This window comes from Hypanus sabinus, chromosome 1, assembly GCF_030144855.1.
Source record: "Hypanus sabinus isolate sHypSab1 chromosome 1, sHypSab1.hap1, whole genome shotgun sequence".
NCBI classification, from domain to species: Eukaryota; Metazoa; Chordata; class Chondrichthyes; order Myliobatiformes; family Dasyatidae; genus Hypanus; species Hypanus sabinus.
Window position 1 is genome coordinate 118,531,752 of NC_082706.1, and position 22,596 is coordinate 118,554,347.

Genomic DNA, 22,596 nt, shown 5'->3' on the forward strand with positions numbered 1-22,596 from the left:
TTAGAGAGTGTGATAGAGAGAGGCAGATAGATAGACAGATAAACAGAAGATTCCATTTAATTGGATCATCATTTACTGAGGACAGCTGTTGATTTGGGACAAATCATAAGGAATAAAAAACTAAATTGAGAAAATAGCTAGAAGTCCCTTTGTGTATTTGGGGCACAATGCCATTTAATTGAAGCAAGAGACTTGTTGAATAGTTTCTAACTAGCGTAGTTGCATACATTTATATGGCCATTATTCACTACGCCATACTTAGAGCGATCAGTTCTTAATCAGAGTCATTTGCATGTGTTTATGTTCAAAAGGCAGTGATTTTTGTCCTTAGTGTGAAGGATTGCTGGCAAGAAATAAGCAATAAGACAATTCAAAACTGTTTCGCTCATTGCGGTTTCAATTATTCGGACTTGGAGATGCCAAAATGGCCAGGAGTGTAAGTGAAATAATTTCACTACTTCAACAAGTTAGGTATTGAAATTATATCAACAATCATCTTCAATTTTACAATGACAATGAAAATTTGGATATTGCAATTGTCTAAAACATTGCATGAAGGCAGCCATGCAGATTTTGTTCATTTACAGTCAATTAGAAGAAAATGGCAAATGAATACCCCTGTCAATAACTATTAGGAAATAATGCACAATTTTATAGTACTGTTGAAGTTTTGGTAGAGTTCTAATTAGTTCTGTAGTTGAATTAAATACATAAATTTCTACTCATTTAAACAGTAGCTGGTCTTTTGTTCCTTTTACCTATTTCCATGAAACTTCAGCTAATTGGGGCAGCTGCTTAATTGGGCCAAAGTGTAATGGTTCTGATGTGTCCCAATTAACCGGAAACCACAATATTAATAAATTTGCTAACTAGAATGTAACTGCACATAATCAATACTGAATGTGAAATAGTTAAATGTTACAAGAAGACAGACTGGATGATATCCATTCCCTAAATAGCTGGTAAAAATGTCAAGCCTGTCCAAAGACAGAATTCTGTCAGAATAATTTAATGACAGTGTGTTTACACCCCAACTGCAATCATACAATTAATAAAGTAGTTTTTATATCCCTTGGAAACCATGGATACCTTTGAATTGTCCTGTGCAATTAGATGCTCTCTTCCCAAATTATGTTTCTGATCTTGTTTATGTACGAGTTGTCATAGCCTCAGTATTAACTGAAGTCTTTTCAAATGAATGATGACTTGCCAAGATGTAGATGATGGTAATTGTTTGAAACATCAAGACAGGTTGACTAGCTAGATACGTGGTGCCACAAGGCCAAGCTCTCTCTCAATGCCAGTAAGACCAAGGAGCTGATCATTGGCTTCAGGAGGAGGAAACGAGAGGTCCATCAGGTGACCAGAGGTGAGTTGGTCAGCAAACTACAATTCTCCAATGTTGTCATTTCAAAGACTCTGTCCTGGACCCAGAATGTAAATGCCATTATGGAGAAAGCACAGCAGCACCTCTACTTCCTTAGGAGTTTGCGAAGAATAGGCAAGACATAGAACCATAGAACACTACAGCACAGTACAGGCCCTTCAGTCCTCAATGTTGTGCCAACCCATATAATCCTTAAAAAAAAATACTAAACCCACACTACCCCATAACCTTCCAATTTTCTTTCATCCATGTGCCTGTCCAAGAGGCTCTTAAATACCCCTAATGTTTTAGCCTCCACCACCATCCCTGGCAAGTCATTCCAAGCACTCACAACCCTCTGTGTAAAAAACTTCCCCCGGGGGACGTCACGTGATGAAGTAGGATTGAGACGCTGGAACCAGCTCTCCAGTAAAAAATCAATAAATTAATGTTTAAGTGAAGAAAAGTTAGTCAATACTTTCTAAAAGTTACTTATAAACTACTCTGGATTGTTTCAAATTATGTCTCACAAACAGAAGATGAAGAAAACTACTACCGTGAAGACAACGCAAGTTGGAACAGAATCAAGGCCCACATCTGACAAAGAACCACGGGCTCAGGTACATTATATCACTGGCGATACAGAACAGGAAACTGCAGCAACATCGACCATTTCTAAAGAAAAAGACCAACGAGAACTGCGCAAACGTGAAGGAAGGAGCATGCGCAAACGGGAGTAACCAGAACTACAAATCCCAGTTACGATTGAAACCGAAAGTGAAAGTGAATCTGAGAGAGAGTCAGATTCTCTGGAAAAATCAGATGAAGATCGAGGTAAAAGTTTTTCTGGAAATATAGAAAAGACTTTGATGCAAATAATGCGTAAATTAGAAAAATTAAACATTAAAAGTAATCAAAAAAGTGATAAATATGGAGATTATATTTGATAAAATGACCAAAAGACAGGAAAACTGGAAAAGAGAATTATAGATTTGGAAACTACAACGGAAGACATGGTTGAAAGAATGAATAAAATGGAAGATGATATTACTTCCTGGACATCAGAAAGAAAACAATTGTTGGAAAAAATTGATAAGCTTGAAAATTTTAGTAGACAAAACAATATTAAAATTGTTGGACTTAAAGCTTTAAGATATAGAAGGAGAAGATCCGATAAATTGTTTTCAAAAACAAATCCCTGAAAAATTGGAAATGGAAGGAGAAACTCTAATTGAGATTGAAAGGCTCATAGAGCCTTAAGGTCAAGACCTCAAGCTGATCAAAATCCACGATAAATTTTGATAAAATGCTTAAGATACCAAGATAAAGAAAAGATCCTGAAGACGGCTGCCCAATGTGCCAAAAAGTGAAACGGGCCATTGATGATAGCAGGGAAGACAGTTCTTTTTTATCCTGATATAAGTTATAACCTTTTGAAGAGAAAGAAGGAATTTAACCCAGCGAAAAATGTTTTATGGGAAAAGGGTTATAAATTTATAATACGTCACCCAGCAACACTGATAATTTTTTTGGAGGAGGGAAAAAGAAGATTTTTTACCGATTATTGAGAAGCAGAGGAGTTCGCACAAAAACTTCCATCTACTCGCTAATTTCACATAGAGATTTCCAAGCGTAATGGATTAAAGATGAAGATAGAGACAGTGAATGGAAGTGATGGACATTTTAGGATGATACAGGGGAGAAAAGCAAAATTTCAGAAATACTAATTAAGAATAGTATTTTTCTTTTCTTCTTATATATATACTTTTTTATGTTGCGGGGGGGCTGGGGAGCTTTGGACCGGTTTCTGCGGGATTCACGTGTGTAATCATGGCGATCGCCATGACCCGTACAACAGAGTGGGGTAATGTTGTGTTCTTTCTTTTCACAACATTAGTAGGGGGGTATTTTGTTTTTTTTCTTTATACTCTATTTTTCTTCTATCTTTCTGCCTGGATGATCGGTGGGGACACACATAGCAACATGGAGAATCTTAAAAAGATTTCCCAAGATACCATGAAAGTTGAAAGATTAGGCATTATTATAGATTGGAGTAACATAATTGAAAATAATGACTAATTTACTGAATTTTTTAAGTTTTAATGTTAATGGGCTTAAGGGACCGGTGAAAAGAAAAAGAATTTTAACATACATTAAAAAATTGAAAACAGATATAGCTTTTTTACAAGAAACATATTTAACAGACATAGAACATCAGAAATTAAAAAGAGACTGGGTTGGAAATGTTATTGCAGCTTCATTTAATTCAAAGGCGAGAGGAGTTGCAATTTTGGTTAATAAAAATTTACCAATTAAAATACAAAATGTATTAATTGATTCAGCAGGGAGATATATAATTATACATTGCCAAATTTTTTCAGAACTATGGGCTCTTATGGATATTTATGCACCAAATGAAAATGATGTAAAATTTATACAAGAGGTCTTTTCAAATTTGGCTAACGCACATGACAAAATATTAATAGGTGGAGATTTTAACTTTTGTTTAGATCCAGTTTTAGATAGATCAACAAAGGTTGTCACAAAATCAAAAGTAGTAAAATTAACTCTATCATTGATGAAAGACTTAAATTTGATTGATATATGGAGAAGAATTAATCCAAAAGAAAGAGATTATTCATTTTATTCAAATAGACATAAAACATATTCAAGGATAGATTTTTTCCTATTATCAATGAATATTCAAGATAGAGTGAAAAATATGGAATATAAGGTGAGAATATTGTCAGATAATTCTCCTTTGATAATGACAATGACAATGATAGATAGAGGAATCAATTTATAGATGGAGATTTAATTCAGTATTACTAAAACGTCAAGATTTTTGTGATTTTATGAAAAAGTAGATTCAGTTCTTTTTGGATACAAATTCACATTCAGTTGATGATAAATTTATATTGTGGGAAGCAATGAAGACATATTTGAGAGGTCAGATAATAAGATATACTTCTAAAATTAAGAAGGAATATATGATAGAAATAGATCAATTGGAAAAAGAGATTACAAAATTAGAAAAAGAATCTCAAAGAAATATGACAGAAGAAAAACGAAGACAACTTATTAATAAGAAGTTACAATATAATACACTTCAGACATATTGAACAGAAAAAGCAATTATGAGAACTGAACACAGATATTATGAACTAGGAGAAAGATCACATAAGGTCCTTGCATGGCAGTTAAAAACAGATCAGACTTCTAAAACAATAAATGCAATTTGAACAAGAGTAAATAAAATTACTTATAAACCTTTAGAAATTAATGAAATTTTTAAGAATTTTTATTCTGAGTTGTATAAATCAGAATCACAAAATGATAATGTCAAGATAGAAAGGTTTTTATCACAAATAACTCTTCTAAAATTAAATACGGAAGAACAGAAGGGATTAGTTATGCCTTTTACATCGAAAGAGGTTGAAGAAGCCCTAGGATCACTTCAAAGTAATAAATCTCCAGGAGAAGATGGTTTTCTGCCTGAATTTTATAAAAAGTTTAAAGATTTATTAATTCCTCCTTTTATGGAGTTAATACATCAAGCGGAAAAAATGCATAAACTTCCAGAATCTTTTTCAACAGCTATTTTAATAGTATTGCCAAAAAAAAGATAGAGATCTTTTAAAGCCAGCATCATATCGACCTATTTCTTTATTAAACACTGATTATAAAATAATAGCAAAAATCTTATCTAACAGATTATCTAAATATTTACCAAAATTAGTACATATGGATCAAACAGGATTTACTAAAAATAGACAATCAGCAGATAATGTAACTCGGTTATTTAGTATAATTCATTTAGCGCAAAAGAGGGAGGAAATGAGTGTGGCAGTTGCTTTAGATGCAGAAAAAGCATTTGATAGATTGGAATGGGATTTTTTTATTTAAGGTATTGGAAAAATATGGATTAGGAGTATCTTTTATAAAATTGATTAAAACTTTAAATACTAATCGCAAAGCTAAAATAGTGACAAATGGTCAAATTTCAACATCATTTCAGTTAACAAGGTCAACTAGGCAAGGTTGTCCATTATCACCTGCTTTATTTGTGTTGGCGATAGAACCATTCATTAGCTGAATTAATTAGAATGGACCCAGATATTAAGGGTTTCAGAGTTAATCAGGAAGAATACAAGATTAACTTATTTGCTGATGATGTTCTGCTTTATTTAACAAACCCATTGCACTCATTGTGTAAATTATCCTATAGATTAGAAGAATATGGGAAAATATCAGGTTATAAAATAAATTGGGATAAAAGTGAAATTTTACCTCTTACTAAAGGAGATTATAATCAATGTCGATTAATAACTCAATTCAGCTGGCCGGCAAATGGTATAAAATATTTAGGTATAAGAGTTGATAATGATATAAAGAATTTATATAAATTAAATTACTTACCATTATTGAGAAAAATTCAAGAAGATCTTGATAAATGGATGGTATTACTAATAACATTAGTAGGTAGAGTAAATACCATAAAAATGAATATATTCCCTAGACTACAATACTTATTTCAATCACTATCAATACAACTACCCCAGAAGTTTTTTCAAGAGTTAAATAAATATGTGAGGAAGTTTCTTTGGAAAGGTAAGATGTCAAGAATATTGTTGGAAAAATTGACATGGAAATTTGATCTAGGAGGATTATAACTTAGAAATTTTAAGAATTATTATATAGCAAATCAACTTAGATTTATTGCATTTTTTTTTTGAGAGATAGACCAGCATGGATTAGAATAGAACTAGATAAAATAGGAGAAAATACACCAGAAGATTTTATATATAAATGGGAATCTAAATGGATACGGGAAAAGAAAGAACCTCCTATATTAAAGCACTTGATTGACTTATGGAATAAGATAAATGTTGATGATGAGACAAAGAAATCTTTATTAGCAAAGAGATCTTTAATTCAAAATAGACTTATTCCTTTTACAATGGATAATCAACTTTTATATAATTGGTTTCAAAAAGGGATTAGATATATAGGAGATTGTTTTGAAGGAGGTATATTAATGTCATTTGATCAATTAAAGAATAAGTATAAAATATCAAACAACACTCTTTTTTGTTTCTTCCAATTAAGGGCTTATTTAAGAGAAAAATTAGGTCAAACAATGTTATTGCTGAAATCTAATGAAATAGAAACTTTAATTCAAAAAGGAAAGACTAAAAAATTTATTTCTTGTATGTACAGTTTGATTCAAAAACAGGCAATTAAACAAGGAGTCCATAAGTCAAGACAAAAATGGGAAAGTGATTGGAATATTAAAATTGAAGGAACAAATTGGTCAAGACTATGTCTTGATAGTATGACAAATACAATAAATGTTCGGTTAAGATTAGTGCAATATAATTTTTTACATCAATTATATATTACACCACAAAAAATGAATAAATTAAACCCAAATTTATCCGATCAGTGTTTCCGATGTAAACAAGAAATCGGTACTTTTTTACATTCTACTTGGTCTTGTTCTAAAATTCAACCTTTTTGGACAAATTTAAGAGTTTTATTGGAACAAATTATTGGAACACAACTTCCACATAATCCAATATTATTTTTATTAGGTGACATTGAAGGGATAAAATCAAAACCCAAATTGAATAAATATCAGAAAGAATTTATAAAAATTGCACTGGCAGTAGCCAAAAAGGCTATTGCTTACTTGGAAATCGGATGCATACTTAAGTATAGATCATTGGAAGAATGAAATTTACAGCTGTATTCCACTTGAAAAAATTACTTATAATTTAAGAGATAAATATGAAACATTTTTCAAAATTTGGCACCCTTATTTACAAAAGACAGGATTAAATATATAGGTGCTCCGAAGATAAAATAATTGGTTATTTAGGGAAATAAATAAATAAATATATTAAAGTTATTACGAACTCCATGGAGCATGTGGGGATCTCCCGATATCCAGGCACTCTTTCTTTCTTTTTTTTTCTATAGGGATGTTGGGGGGGGAGGGGTTAAGGGAAGGGGGGAAGGGTATATATTTTTTTTACATATTTTTTCTTTCTGTAATTATTTGAAAACTCAATGAAAAAAGTTTTAAAAAAAAAACTTACCCCTGATGTCTCCCCTAAACTTCTCTCCCTTAATTTTGTACATATGCCCTCTGGTGTTTGCTATTGGTGCCCTGGGAAACAGGTTCTGACTATCCACCCTATCTATGTCTCTCATAATCTTGTAGACCTCTATCAAGTCCCCTCTCATTCTTCTACGCTCCAAAGAGAAAAGTCCCAGCTCTGCTAACCTTGCTTCATATGACTTGTTCTCCAATCCAGGCAACATCCTGGTAAATCTTCTCTGCACCCTCTCCATAGCTTCCACATCCTTCCTATAATGAGGTGAGCAGAATTGAACACAATACTCTAAGTGCAGTCTCATCTGAGATTTGTAGAGTTGCAACATAACCTCTCTACTCTTGAACTCAATCCCTCTGTTAATGAAGCCTAGCATTCCATAGGCCTTCTTAACTACCCTATCAACCTGTGCAGCGACCTTGAGGGATGAATGGATTTGAACCCCAAGGTCCCTTTGTTCATCCACACTCTTAAGTAACTGACCATTAATCCTGTACAGCCATGGTTCCCTTTTCCTACCATTTTTTCCTTGTCTCAGTGGGACAAACCTATCCTGAACCCAGCTCAATTGGTCCCTAAACTTCTCCCACATTACTTCCGTGCTTTCCCCTTAGACCATCTGTTTCCAATTTACTCTCGCTAGTTCCTGCCTCATTCTTTCAAAGTTAGCCCTTCTTAGTTAAGCACTTTACCATTTTGTCTGGTTTTATCCCTTTCCATAGCTATGCTGAAGCTAAGGGAGTTGTGGTCACTTTCACCAAAATGCTCCCCCACCAAGAGGTCTGACCACCTGACCAGGTTAATTACCCAGAACTAGATCCAGTATAGCCTCTCCTCTCGTCAGCTGGTCCACATACTGTGTCAGGAATCCTTCTTGAACACACCTGACAAATTCAGCCCCATCTATCCCCCTTGCACTCAGGAGGTGCCAGTCAATATGAGGGAAGTTGAAATCACCTATAACTACTACCCTGTATTTCCTGCTCCATTCTAAAATCTGCCTGCTTATCTGCTCCTCGGTGTCCCGAGGGCTATTTGGGGGCCTATAGACTACTCCCAGCACAGTGATTGATCCCTTCCTATTTCTGACTTCCACCCAGACTGACTCCATGGACACTCCTTCTGCAGCGTCCTCCCTTTCTATAGCCGTGATACTATCCCTGATACATCTAAAATTTTGACAAATTTCTATAGAGTATATTGACTGGTTACATCACAGCCTGGTATGGAAACACCAATGCCCTTGAATGGAAAATCCTACAAACAGAAATGTATACAGCTAAGTCAACCATGGGTAAAGCCCCTGACACCATTGAGCACATCTACACGGAGTGCTGTGGCAGGAAATTACCAAGGACCCTCACCACCCAGCCCATGCTCTCTTCGCGTTGCTGCCATTAGGTAGAAGGTACAGATGCCTCAGGACCTAGACCACCAGTTCAGGAACAGTTACTACCCCTCAACCATCTGGCTCTTGAACCACATGGGAAAGCTTCTCTCAACTTCACTTACCCCATCACTGAACTGTTTCCACAACCGATTAACTCACTTTTATTTGTTGCTTACTATTTATTACTATCTTTCTTTTGTACTTGCTTAGCTTGTTATCTTTTGCACGTTGCTTGTTTGTCTCTCCTGTTGCGTGCAGATTTTCATTGAACCTTGTGCTTCTTGGATTTACTGTGTATGCCCGTAAGAAAATGAATCTCAGGATTGTATACGATGACATACATGTACTTTGATAATAAATTTACTTTGATCCTTTGAGATTCTGCACACTTTTGTTCAAGAAGGTCAACCCCTGGGGCTGCAATGGATGAATGTTACTTATTAATTAAGTCAGGGTATTTTTCATGTTTACTGTGTGCAAGTTAAAGATTGTTCAATAATCTGAGTTGCAAGTGAACAACATACTGTGCTATCATCAGCAGGCATCCCCAATTCTGATCTTATCTTGAAAGGTCATTGTTGAAGCAGCTGAAGATCATTGAGTATTGGGCTCTTTTCCAAGGAATTCCAGTAGCTTTGCATTACTGTTTAAATATGACTACATTCAACTGCTAGTCATTAAGACTACTTATGGCCCATTCCATTGGATGGATGATCAGCTGGAGGAGGAGGAGGAGGAGGAGGCCATGCAAACTGATTGAAGACAAATGCCACTAACCTGTTCACAGCAGGTTATGCACTGGCAGCTGTAGCAGCATCTGCTTTCTAATGAACCCCTTTATCTTCTACTGCACAAGTGGTAAGTATTACTGCCAAAAGGTTGGCTTGATTACACCTCTCTAAGCAGCACATTAATTCCCAGTGATTTTTACTTTTAGTGACCTATAATAGAGTGTTAGAGAGTCATTGGATTATACAGCATGGAGAAAGGCCATGCTGTAAAAGGGCCATGAAAGCCCTTTTGATCCATGCTGACCAAGATTCCCATTTAAGCTAGGCCCTTTTGCCAATATTTGGCATATACCCCTCAAAACCTTCCCTATCTGTGTACCTATCCAATCACTTTTTAAATGTTATTGTACCTGGTTGCTGGGATGGAGATGCTAATGTAAGGGGCTGCTTCCCTCCGCTTGCCTGTAGGTCACCCTTGGGCAACGTGAGGTACCACTTCGCCCCACTGATCGGGGTCGCATGAAGCCAGGGGAGCAGGTGGTGGCTGGTCCCATGTGCAGCCGGTGCACATCACCAGTCCTGGCTATGTGACCACTGATCCAGTCAGGCAATCTCGGAAGAATATCCATAATGGCTGAGGGTCACCTGTCTTGTACCGACACTGCCTAAAAGAAGGCAATGTCAAGCTACTTCTGTTGAAAAATTTGCCAGGACCAATCATGGTCATGGAAAGACCACAATCGTCTACATCATATGACATGGCACATAATAAATGAATGAATGTGCCTGCCTCAACCACCTCCTCTAGCAGCTCATTCCAAATAATGACCTATTAAATCTTTCCCTTTTGATTCTCTAAACCTGGGAAAAAGACTGTGTGCATCCCTCCTATTTATGCCCCTCATAATTGTAAACACCACAATATAATCATTACTCATTCCCCTACACTTCAATAAGAACAGCTCAACATTTCTCCACATAAAGGTCATTTCCAGCAACAATCTATTTAACTATTTTGCATAGTTCTACATTATCTCAGATGTCTTCTCATTTTGTGAAAGGATCTGTCCTCACCTTTCGGTTACATTTCAAGAAACTTGGAGGCCATTTATTCAACATTTTCATATGCTGTAAACTGACCTTATCCAACTCTTTCTCAATAACTTTTTGTTCATGTATAGAGGAGTGGAGTTAATGACAAATAATGATTTTAACCGCTGAAACATAACAGCCCAGCTTCTGTTTTGTTTTGTTTTTAATTTGGTTTTTTTTGAGTTTAGGGGGATTTTTTTCTCTGAAAAATCATTTTCATGTTCAGTTACTAAGAGATTGGGAGGCTTAGATTACACATGCTACTCAGAGTCTGTTTCTGTTAACTGTTATTAATATAATCCCGATCTTTTTGTATCATTATCATTGTTATATTTATCTACTCGAAATTTAACAAAAAAGACTGAGAAAGGATCTGTCCTGGAGGGCAAAAAGAAAGGAATTAATGAATGTGACAAAGGAGTGAGTGGATGTGTGGAGAGGCATTATGCAGAGGCAGAGGATGAGAAGGCAGAAGCAGACGGGGTAGAAACTGAGGTAGAACGAACAAGAGAATGTGGTGATTCTCTGCAGGCTACAGAATGAGAAGGGAGTGATACAAGTGCCAGAGAAATGCTAATAGCTTTCAAACAGAATCACGTTCTTGAAATTTCTGGGAGAGGGACAACAGGAATATTGTAATATACTGTTGTAGCGGTGTGCTACACGCAGCGCTGAAATAACGACACGTAGTCGATGAGCTGCATTTGCAAAAGAGATTTTTTCGAAATTCGCGGCCTCACTTTAAAGCCTTCCTGATCCCGCCCTCCCCGGGCGGGAATGCTGTAGGGGGCGCGTATTCAAAGTCCCGTCCCACGCGCGGGCTTTTCCCCTTGCTGGTGAAGCAGGCTTGGTGCCCTTTTTGGGACTGGCCTCAATGCCGGCGCGCACCGATTTGTGAGCCGGTTCGAGTGCGCTGGGAAGTGGGTGGCCACACTGTCAGAATTTTGGTGAAAGAGGAGCTGCAGTTACTCTTGCCGATCGAGAGTAACTTTTTGCTGCCTCCTGGGAGATGCTCGCAAGCAGCCTTGGACAAGCAACCTAACAAGGAGGAGTTGATAAACCTGGGGTGGAAAGAAATCTTTCCATTTCATAGGGACATAGAGCACTACAGCATAGAAACAGGCCCTTTAGCCCACCTAGTTCATGCCAAACTATTATTATGCCTGCTCCCATTGACTTGCACCTGGACCATAGCCCTCCATATCTGTCCCAACTATATACTTATTCAAACTTCTTAAATGAAGTTGAACCCATTTCCATAATTTCTGCTGGAATCTCTGACACCTGTTCCAGCCTCAAAAATTTTAAGAATTCTTATAAAAATTGTGCACAAGTTACATTTAATTTATGTTTTCTTGGGAGTGCACCTTATATGGTGCTATGTGATTGTGATGTGGCTACAAGTAAGTTTTTCACTGCACCTGTGCATAAATGTTCTTGTGTATATGTCAATAAACTTGACTTTTGACTTTGACTTTAACATTGATAATGCCAGCTGCTAAACACATCCCTAGACTTATTCACCTCTATTTTAATCCCCTCAATGGATTTGTCCATTGGTATCATGCTCTGTTCCCTTCCTAACCATTTGCCACAAGACCACTTATTTGAGTACGTTCCCATGAAAGCTTCATACCCAGGACAATCAAGACATGTCCACTTCAGGTCTTGGAATGTATCCCCCCAGGACAGAACCACTTTAGTGCTGAAGTAGGTCAATTACTCCAGGAAGCACATCCCCAGCATTTCAATTCTTCACACGTATAGACTTTGATGTCACACTTCAAATATAGAAGCAAAAAGTGGAAGAAAGGTAAATATTTCCTGCTGATCTGCAGCTGGCAATTTACTGGAGCTGTCAGTAAGCAAGCTCTCTTTGTTGGAACCACTGAATTATGGTTCCAGGCCAGCTTGAAGTACATCTCCACTACAGCAGCAACATAGTACATAACAAATTACATTTAAAAACGATTGTGCTATAATAACAAAGATTTTTTTTGTGAAAATGGAGACGATTTTCATATTGTAATGCCAGAGCACAGTGGAGCACTGAAATGCCTGAACTAACCAATCAGATTACTGCACTGTTCTTGCGCAAGATTCGACTGTACAATAATGGGTAGGATTTTGCAGAATAGTGATGATGAAACTGTCCAGACATTACTCTTATTAATTCTCTGCAAAGTAAACTCTCTTCTCCTGCTAAATTATAAATAAACTCCTGAGAATGCCTGCTATATACAAATCACCTAGACGGTAACATCTTTCAATTGTCATGCATTGTTGCAGCAGTCATAAGTAAATTAGCAAAGATGTCATAAATTACAATTACTGCTTTGAAAATCTCATTCGCCTGGAAAAGTTTTATTTGTATAGATTATAAATTCATCAGAAATATTTAATTAAAATACTAAATTATATTTAATAGATTTCATTTAAAGAAAACAATCATGAGATTTTACATTATATCTTAATATTAAGAGAATATTCCATTGTATTTATGCTTTTAAGAATATCCAAAATGCAAGCTGAACATTGCTCAACTGCTTGCCCACTTAGCCTGTTGGCTTATCACTGTTAAAACAAAGAACATAAAAAAGTACAGCACAGCAAAAGGCATTTTGGCCCTTGATGCCTGCGAAAACAATGATGCTAATCCAAACTAATCGATCTAGCCGTACAAGGTCTTTCCCCTCCATTCTCTGCCTGTTTGGGTGCCTGTCCAAATAGCTCTTAAATGTTGCTATCATATCTGCTTCCCCCACTTCCCCACGCACCTACTGATCTTCCCCTGTAAATCTCCTTCAGATTTGCTATCAAGCACCGAATCTCCATGCCAAAGCAAGTGTGCTGATTGTAAATTGGTCATCGATTTCTGCCACCAGCTCCAGAGTTGGAGGTGACATTATGTTGCGGTGAAGGAATCCACTGGTAAGTAGGATCAGGTAAGTATTTTCACTGCTTTCACTCTTTAGTTGCTTAAAGTTCAGCTTGTGGCGACCCATTTCCTGGCACATCTGAACCGGCTCACAATTAGATAGCCTACGGGGGTTTGCGAGCACAGAGCTCTGGAGCCTCTGCGCCACGGGGGGCAGGTTGAGGGAGGCTTAAAAGTGAGGCTGAGGATTTCGAATAAAGTTTTTCCTTCGACTGCAGTTACCAACTCTGTGTGGTAATTTTAGCGCTGCGTGTAGCACACCGCTACAAGCTAAGTCAAAGACAAGGTATCAGCATTCTTTAATTAATGGAGAGGACAACTGAGAACTTCAAGCTAAATCTTTTCAAATTGAATTATATTTTAATTAAAGGCAATCTTTACAGCCTAGATGCTGCTTGCGATCTGGATCTACCAGTGGTACTCTGGAGGGTTGTAACGCAGAGTTAGAATACAGTAGGGCATAAGGACTGGCCAAATGAAGTTAGTCCCACAGACGGGGTCACAGACAAATAGTAGAGTAGGAAATGAAGAACAACCCATTACAAAATGAAAAGGAAGTCAATCTAGAGCGTATATTGACTTGCTAATATGCTGGGAAAAAATGTAAGACTGCACTGCACCTGGGGTATATTACTACCTCAGAATAAGGCAGTGTTGCTAACATGGAGATGTAGTTGAAAGATGAACAGGACCAGGATCTTAGCATTCCAGGGTATAGAGAACTTTAAGGCATGAATGGTGATAAACTTTAAAAAAATAAGTAGACAGAATCTAAGAGCTGATTACTGCAGGAATGAACAAGGGTATAGCAGATGGTTCTTCAAATGCATGGTAGAGTTTAGAAGCAAAATGGGAAGGATCACTGGGAGTCTCCTACAGTTTTCTTAAGAGCAAATCATGAAGAATTGTAAAAGAAGGGTTAATTATGATCAGGAATTTCAATTTCCTCTATTAAATGCAAATGCCTTAGCATGTGGCAGTTCCTGATGAGGTGTATAAAATTATGAGGATCATAGATAGGATCACTTGTAAGAATTATTTCTCCTGAGCAGCGATGTCCAAAACCAAAGGGCATAAGTTTAAGAGAGGAGGTAAGAGATTTCAGTCCTGGTGAAGGGTTACGGCCAAAAACATCAACTGTTTACTCTTTTCTATTGATGCTGCCTGGCCTGCTGAGTTCCTACAGCATTTTGTGTGTATTGTTTTGATTTCCAGCACTGCAGATTTTCCCTTGTTGAAATAGGAGATTTAGTGGGGACTGGAAAACTTTATTTCACCCGTTGAGAGGTTGACATCAAGAATACACTCCTTTAATTGACTGTTCTGCAGATACTCTCATAACATTTAACAATTATTTAGATGAGTGCTTGAGATACCATGACATAGGAGGTTATTGGCTGAGTATTGGACATAGGATTAGCATTGATAGATATTCCAAGTTCATTACAGATAAGATTGGCCAAAAGGCCTGGTCTGTGCAACTTAAATCTACAGATGTACCACAATTGTTAGTGCTCTGTGTCAGCTTAATTGACCAAAACAAGTTACAATTAATATATCATGCTTCTGGTGGTTTAGAGCCCTTAAATTACATGACAAAAGCCATTTATTAGGATATTAACAGGAAATGAGTACAGATGTATTTTGGTTTGAATTAAATGAAGGTTGTATTCTAAAATTACAACAAAGTGATACATTAGCTACTGTTATAGGAAGTCTTCATGTAGATCTGATGATACAATTTAATACTTTAAATGAATAAACTATCGCTAACAATTCTCGCTATAAGGTGTTTTGTCTTAGAACATCAGCTAAATCTCCCTTTTACATGTTTCCTATGATTTCTCATGCAGGAAATATCATAATTGATGACCAAATTTTACAATCAAAGTAGCAATCTTTTCTTTAGTAGGTCAGCTTCAAAGCACTTGCTTCTCTGTTCCACTCAATAGCGTCAGAAAGCACTTAAACTGCTACAAAGTGAAATTTGTGAACCACAATGAAGAAAATCAGAGTATTTTGAAACAAGGATTTTGTCGTTGTACTTGGACAGTTGTTTTAAAATTTTGCCTTTTCTCAGACTTCTGCTCAGCCTTTCTTGAGGATTCAGACATATGTTTTATCCACTGGCTCCCTTTATTTACCCCTTTGTTTTCCACGATTATCCATGCATCTTTCATCCCAAAAAGAGGGGAGAAAGGTATAGATTTTCTTCTTTTGCATGTAGTTCAACTGGTCTTGTACATGGAGCATGTAATAAGAAATCAGGTAAGGAAGTATCAATTATCCTTTAAAAATTGTTTAAGATTTAACTTGGGTTTAGCCCTCCGTTTAAAACAAACTGCACCTAGACAGACACATATATATGTATACTACTCAATAAAAGATTTTCAAATAGTGGTCTTGTGTGAAAATCTTCTCCAATTTCCAAAATCACCCTATTTCTGTTTGAAGTTTGGAAATGACTTGAGGACTCATTTGCAAGTACAATTTCACAGCCAAGAAGTGCACGTTTCAACTCATTGCCATGAGCCATCTATAAAGCTGAGCCGAGCCTATATCATAGGGGAAAAATGCTTTGTTTAGGTTGGCAGTGAGTGAAAAATAGCCACATGTCCATCATAGCAAGGATAGGTGGATAGTACATGACTCCAAAGACTAGCGAGGAAGAAAACTGGAATTGTCAAACAAAAGAAAAATAATTCTTTCTCATGCTTCCAGTTGTATAATACCTACCTTTTTAATGGCAAGTACAAATGGCCTTAGCTGTTTCTTTATACACCAGAGTTCAATTAATTTAGGTTTAAAAATGCTAACATCCTTCAGCCAAATCCTGAAAACTGTAAATTTTAGATTTTCAACCTTTGATCTTTGGGGGGGGGGGGGGAAGTCTTTCTTCTGGCTTCATCAATCAATTCAAAGCCCCTGGATTTAAAGATACGTGCAAGTGATTATACACCACGACAATCACGAAGAACAGTAATGCGGCTCTTTCAATGAGCAAAGACTCAAGGTTTGGAAGTCATTTTTGATGATTTCACTCTGGGGTGCATGCAGCTGCTGAAAAAGCAAGGCCATCTTATTAACCAGGGATCAAACAGGACTCCTGGGGAGAGCAGAATCCAATTATCAAACCTCACTGCAGGCATACAATGTTACAAATGACACAGGATGATATGGCTTATGCTATGAAGAACATAAAAGCAGTTTCAGACATCGTCTGAAATATACTTGCAAGCAAAGAAAATAATATTTCCCCTAAGCTTATACCGGGGAAAGCAAAACTGCATATTTTGATTGTGTAAAGTTATTACTCTAAATTGGTTACTTTTAAAATCTGTAAATAGTTTTCAAATTATGTATATGTGGCATTAAGTTATAAATGCTTTAGCTGCAGCAGCAGACTTGTAGGTGACTTGCAGTGGCAACAGAGACCAGGCTTGAGAGCCAGGAACAAGCCAAGGTTGCACCAATTTAAGTGCCAGGCAAAATCAGAATGATTGGCTATGGGCCGAAGAGCAGTGGCAGGTCCTGGGTACGGGAGGGTATAGAAGCAGCAGGGCTTGGGTCCAAGAGCAAGAAAGGACCTGCTGTTTGAACGAATTAAGTGCTGGGCCAGACTGAAAACATCTTGGAGTTGAGGCCGGAGGCAAGGGATGGGCCAGAGATTAGCTCGCTGTTACATGAGATTTACTCGATTCTGTGCAGAAGTGATACTGTGGTCTGCAATTAACGGGCTCCAAGATCAGCTGTGACTGGCTTTGTGGCTGTGAACTCACTTTCGTGAGCTTCTGCTTTGAATGTTATTTCCTTAGTTTTATTGCTTGCATGATCTGTTGTTTTTTTTCCTGCACTTTGGGTGTTTAATGGCCTTTTTTAAAAAAAATAGGTTCTATTGGGTTTCTTTATTTTGTGGCTTCCTGTAAGGAGATGAATCTCAAGGATGTATATATTCTGCATACTTTTGATAATAAATGTACTTTGAAATCTCTGCTTGGAAGCTTAGATTGCTTCTGTGAATAAAGAATTACCCATGTGCATGCTCCTGCATTTAGTGTGAATGATTTTTGCAAACTATTTACTTTTTTGCTTATACCTTAAATTCTTTTTATCATTTATCACTGTTTGCACTTTCCTAGCTCACAGCAAAAGGTCGTAGAATCTGCTGTACCCTGTTCATATTGACTGCTCCGAGAATCTGACTGGAGGGATTGAAACATAGAACCACTGGAAAGTTGGGCAGGGATTTGGAAAACAACACATTTCTGATGAGGCTGAGTGAAATTGGTAGATCTGTCAGAAATTTACAATGACAGATGCTTCTAAAATGGTTCTTTTTAAGAAAATTGTAGATTTAGTCGGGAGGAATGGAAAGAAGCCATTAATGTGGGCCATGAAGTGGAAATGGGTGGTCCACAGTATGGGTGAAGAAGAGAAGGTGCTGAAATCAGATCTTGTGGACAAGGAGAGCAGAAAGAATGCTTTAGGAAGGACTGAAGAAAAACTAAAAGATTGGTGGGTAAAAAGGTTGATTCCAGAGATGAGGGGGTTAGACTATGAGGAGATATTGAGTCGCCTGGGAATCTACACACTGGAATTCAGAAGAATGAGAGGACAGCTTATAGAAACATATAAAATTATAAAAGGGATAGATAAGATAGAAGCAGAAAAGTTGTTTCCACTAATAAATGAGACTAGAACTAGGGGATATAGCCTCAAGATTCGGGGGAGTAAATTTAGGACAGAGAGGAGGAGGAACTGCTTTTCCCAGAGAGTGGTGAATCTGCCCAATGAAGCAGTGGAGGCTACCTCAGTAAATATATATAAGGCAAGATTGGATAGATTTTTGCACAGTAGGGGAATTAAGGGTTATGGGGAAAAGGCAAGTAGGTGGAGCTGAGAACATAGCCATGATTTTACTGAATGGCGAAGAAGGCTCGACAGGCCAGATGTCCTACTCCTGTTCCTATTTCTTATGTTCTTATGTTCTAAAAATATACTGACATACTTATTCCACTGTTCTTTTCATTCCTGGTTAATAATCAACACCACCAGAAGCCCTCCAGTTGGCCATTCACCTTGATCGTGTTTGTGGATCATGTTCCACTCGGCACCTTTGGGTTACTTTATATAAAACAGTTGAGAAAAGGGTTAAGATACTCCTTTTTTAATATCAGAACTTTTTGAACGGAGGTGTTATGATTATTGCGATGTAACGAATGCTCCCAGATTTGATTGCTCTAAACAAATGGCAAGCATAAGATTGAAAAGTTTTGCAAAACATCAGTTAACAGATTGGCAGAGGATAAATGTGTTCATTTACAGGAACTAAAGGCTTTCTGAGTGGTTTTCAAACAAAAGAATTTAAGGTGTTATGACAACTGTTGATCGGCTGTTCACAAGTTTGGCTCAACACAGACACAATTATCATTACAGCAAGTTTGTTCAAGAAGATGAGACTCACTGCTTTAATCGTTTGGAAAGAAAGGCTATTTTAGAATATTTTTGCTTTTCAATCCTCCATTTCATGCACTAATTTTAAAGTTAACTATATGATACAAGAGGTTTAGCTGCACTTTCAGTATTGCAACCAAAGCACTGATCAGGTAACGAAAACAATTTCCATATCTGCTCTTTCGTGAAGTCAGGTGTGATGCATGGAAGGGCAAGGCAAGTTGAAAGGGAACAAGGTAAATTAATTGAACCCAGAGATCAAGATGGCTGATGAAATTAGGACATCAGGAAGTATAGAGGAAACTTGGTGACCAGGAGGGCTGGCGGAACCTAGGAGATCAGCAGGACCTGCTGCAGGGTGGTAGTAGAGCAGAAGTATTGGGTAAGGCTACAGGCATTAGGTTTGAGAGGGGTGCAGAGACCAGGAGGGCTTGGAAGGGAGAAGAGATCAAAAACTGAGAAAGCTGAAAGGATGCAAGTTGGGAAAACAACAGTCATTAGATACCGAAAGAGCCTGCAAGAAGAACAATCAGACTTTGCTGCTCTACCAGCTCCATGCAAAAGCAACTTGGGTCATGGCACTTAAACACCTTCACACCTCCCCACTCCCCATAGCCCTACAAATTATTCCCAATGCTTTGATTGAGTCCACCTCCAATATTATAGATGCTTCCTGATCCACCATCCATTACTCACTGACTTTATTTCTGAATTGCCAGAACCCAGTTGAAAAATGGAAAGTTCTGCATCTATTTTGGTGACAAGATCTTCAAACAGAAACACTCAACAGCTGCCTGCCACTGCAAATAGTGCTCAATGCAATTCTCAGACAGCATCTTCCCAACTTACAAAAAAATCTGCTTTCCTTGTCTTCCTGGTCAGAAAATAACTTCACATTTCCCCTTCTTAAGGCAACTTTTGGCCATTCATCTAACATCCTTTTTTGTCACTCACTGGACCGATCCAAATCTTTTGCAGCCCATTTGAAAGGCTGTTCTTAGCTCATTTGCTGCTAGTTTATCCAGCAACTTTTGTCTATCACTACTAATCAATGCTTCTCTCTCCTCGTTGGCCTTGTCTTTTTTTCTCTCTTTTGTCTGATGCTGAAAAGACTCATAAAATTATACACAAGTCCAACAGAGCACTCTGAATTCCTGTAAGACATTATTTGGAAAGGTAATAAATTTTAGACTCTCTTACCTCAACTGTAAGCTGCTTGTAATAGCTGGGTCCAAGCACCAGGTTTTCAAGGGTTAGATTTGATATATCTGGTTCTGTCTCCTGACCACCTTTACTAAGCCATGAGCCTTTACCTAGGCGAGGGAAACTAAAGAAATATTTTTAAAATTCTCAATAACCATGAAGTAGTAATATAGACTATACCATTTTTAGGCAATGCTGAACAGTGGAGGACATAACATTTTATGATACTTCAGTGAGGGTTTTAAGGGCTCGAAATAGCCTTTTCTTCCTTAGTTTCTTCCCTTCTCACTTCATATATTGCTTCAAACTGAAACTCATTTTGAACTTTAGGTAGATGTTTGGTAAACCTTCTGTTTCAGTTTGGACATCAGCAGCAGTTTATTGCGAAGAAAGATGTGTGAATCAGCATGCCGGCTGATATTAAACTTCATTTGTGTCTTAGAAAAATACTTTATGGACCTTTATCCAAGAAATGAATGTTTCTCAAGACCTTTCTCAATAACTTCATCCAAATTTATCACAAGGCAGAGTTAAGCTGAAGCTGATAGCAACAAATTTGAAACGCCTACATACGTTTGATTGATAAGGTAGAAGGAAATGAGTTACACAGCTCTCGTTACATGCACATACAGTTCAACTCTTTGAGTGAAAATGCAGAAAGTTTGAAGTTAATAACTTGTCTCTGTCTACCTTAGGCCACAAACTTATCTATCACCCCATGCTGTGGACCATTTCTGGAGGTCCAAGATGCCGACTTCTACAAAGAAAGGATCTGTATGCTCCACAACCACTGGACTAAGTGTGTAAATGTAGGAAAAATAAATGTGCTAGGTTTTCTAAAATTGACTCCTTCTACCTTAGGCCATGAACTTATCAATCATCCCTCATAAGTATTATGCCTCCATCTTATACTTAGGTGAATTAAGCATCTCATGATTAAAATACTGGTCAGTGTGAGTTTATTTTCTGCCACTCCTCAGCATATCAATGTGTTGAAGATGTATCTAATAGGATGTGATTTTGGAGTGGATCACTGCAGTATCAGGTGGCCTTATAATTACTCTTCTGGTAACACATCTTTATTAATGTACGTAAGAAGTAAAGATGAATTTTTGCAATCAAGATCACCACTGTACCTTATCAAGGGTTGGTGCAAAGCAAGAAGTGATGCATGCACAGTAACTGATACCACTGAGAGATGAAAATAGTCAAACATGACGGGTACGTGATGATGTAACCCCCTCCTCGGATGGAAGTGAAGACTCAGTCTTCGGCTACTGATCAAAGGGATTCCTGCAACATCACTTAATCTGGAAGCAAACAGAAGATGGATTACAAATGCAACCTGGAGACAGTGTTTATTAAGATTGCTAACATTAAGAAATGACAAAAATTAACTGAAAAATCTCTCAACTTCTGTAATCACTCCAAAATCCTTATTTATTCAATAAATAAGTCAATTATCTCAACCATTCAGTCAGAAATTTCTAGGTATTAGTAGAGTAAATAAAGAGAATAATGATGAGAAAGAACAGAACAATTCAGAATTTGTTTGACTGTATTTCAGGATTCACTGAGCTTACAGTTATCTAACTCTGCTTGGCATGGAAACAGATACAATCTTCTCTCTAGTTCATACACCTCTGTGTTTATGATCAACCATCCAGATTTTGCTTTTCTCGATGCACACTTCAAATGCTACAGACTAGACATTGCTAAAAAAAAGCAGAATGGCCTCAGCACTGGGGTGAATCTTGGGTAACTCCACCTCAAAGGAATCTTTAAAGTCCACGGGAAGAAAGCAAGATAAACCAAAATATCTGTGGTTGAGTTGTAGATTTCTATTTATTGCCAGCCATACTTCAGACCTTACTTTTTCAGATTCAAATTACTGTTCTGAATACCACAGCACAGAAATGACTGCTGTACTGAGGGTGTGCTCACATGGATATGATATAGGTCCTGTCTGCCCTCTGAGATGAATGCAAAAGATTCACGAAAAACATTGAGGGTAAAAGTTGTTCCTTCCAATGCTCTAAACAATGTTTAACCCTCAATCAATAACATTTAAGACAACTTATTTAGTCATTTCCTACATTATAACAATGACAGATACATTTCATTGAATGTTATTAACTGTGATGAAAAGAGGCAGTAAAATGTGTTCTATAAATCCAAGTCTTTTCTTTCTGTTTGAAACCCTTGGGTTATAATGAAGAGTTGAGGGTGTGGAATTATATAGAGAAACAGATGCACTAGGTTGACTTAAAGTTGGAGTTAACATGATGAATCTTCACTACTTT

General features: G+C 37.2%; 1 protein-coding gene across 2 annotated transcripts in view; it reads right to left on the reverse strand.

The window, feature by feature from the left end:
- The window catches only part of fam135b (family with sequence similarity 135 member B), a 381,705-nt gene that overhangs the window by 108,759 nt on the left and 250,350 nt on the right, over window positions 1-22,596 (reverse strand). For both annotated transcript variants that reach the window (XM_059975315.1, XM_059975310.1), the window contains exons 6-7: window positions 21,430-21,603; window positions 20,291-20,417 (exon numbers count right to left, since the gene is read on the reverse strand). In XM_059975315.1, the coding sequence (XP_059831298.1) occupies window positions 20,291-20,417; window positions 21,430-21,603 (301 nt within the window). The remainder of the gene's footprint in view (window positions 1-20,290; window positions 20,418-21,429; window positions 21,604-22,596) is intronic.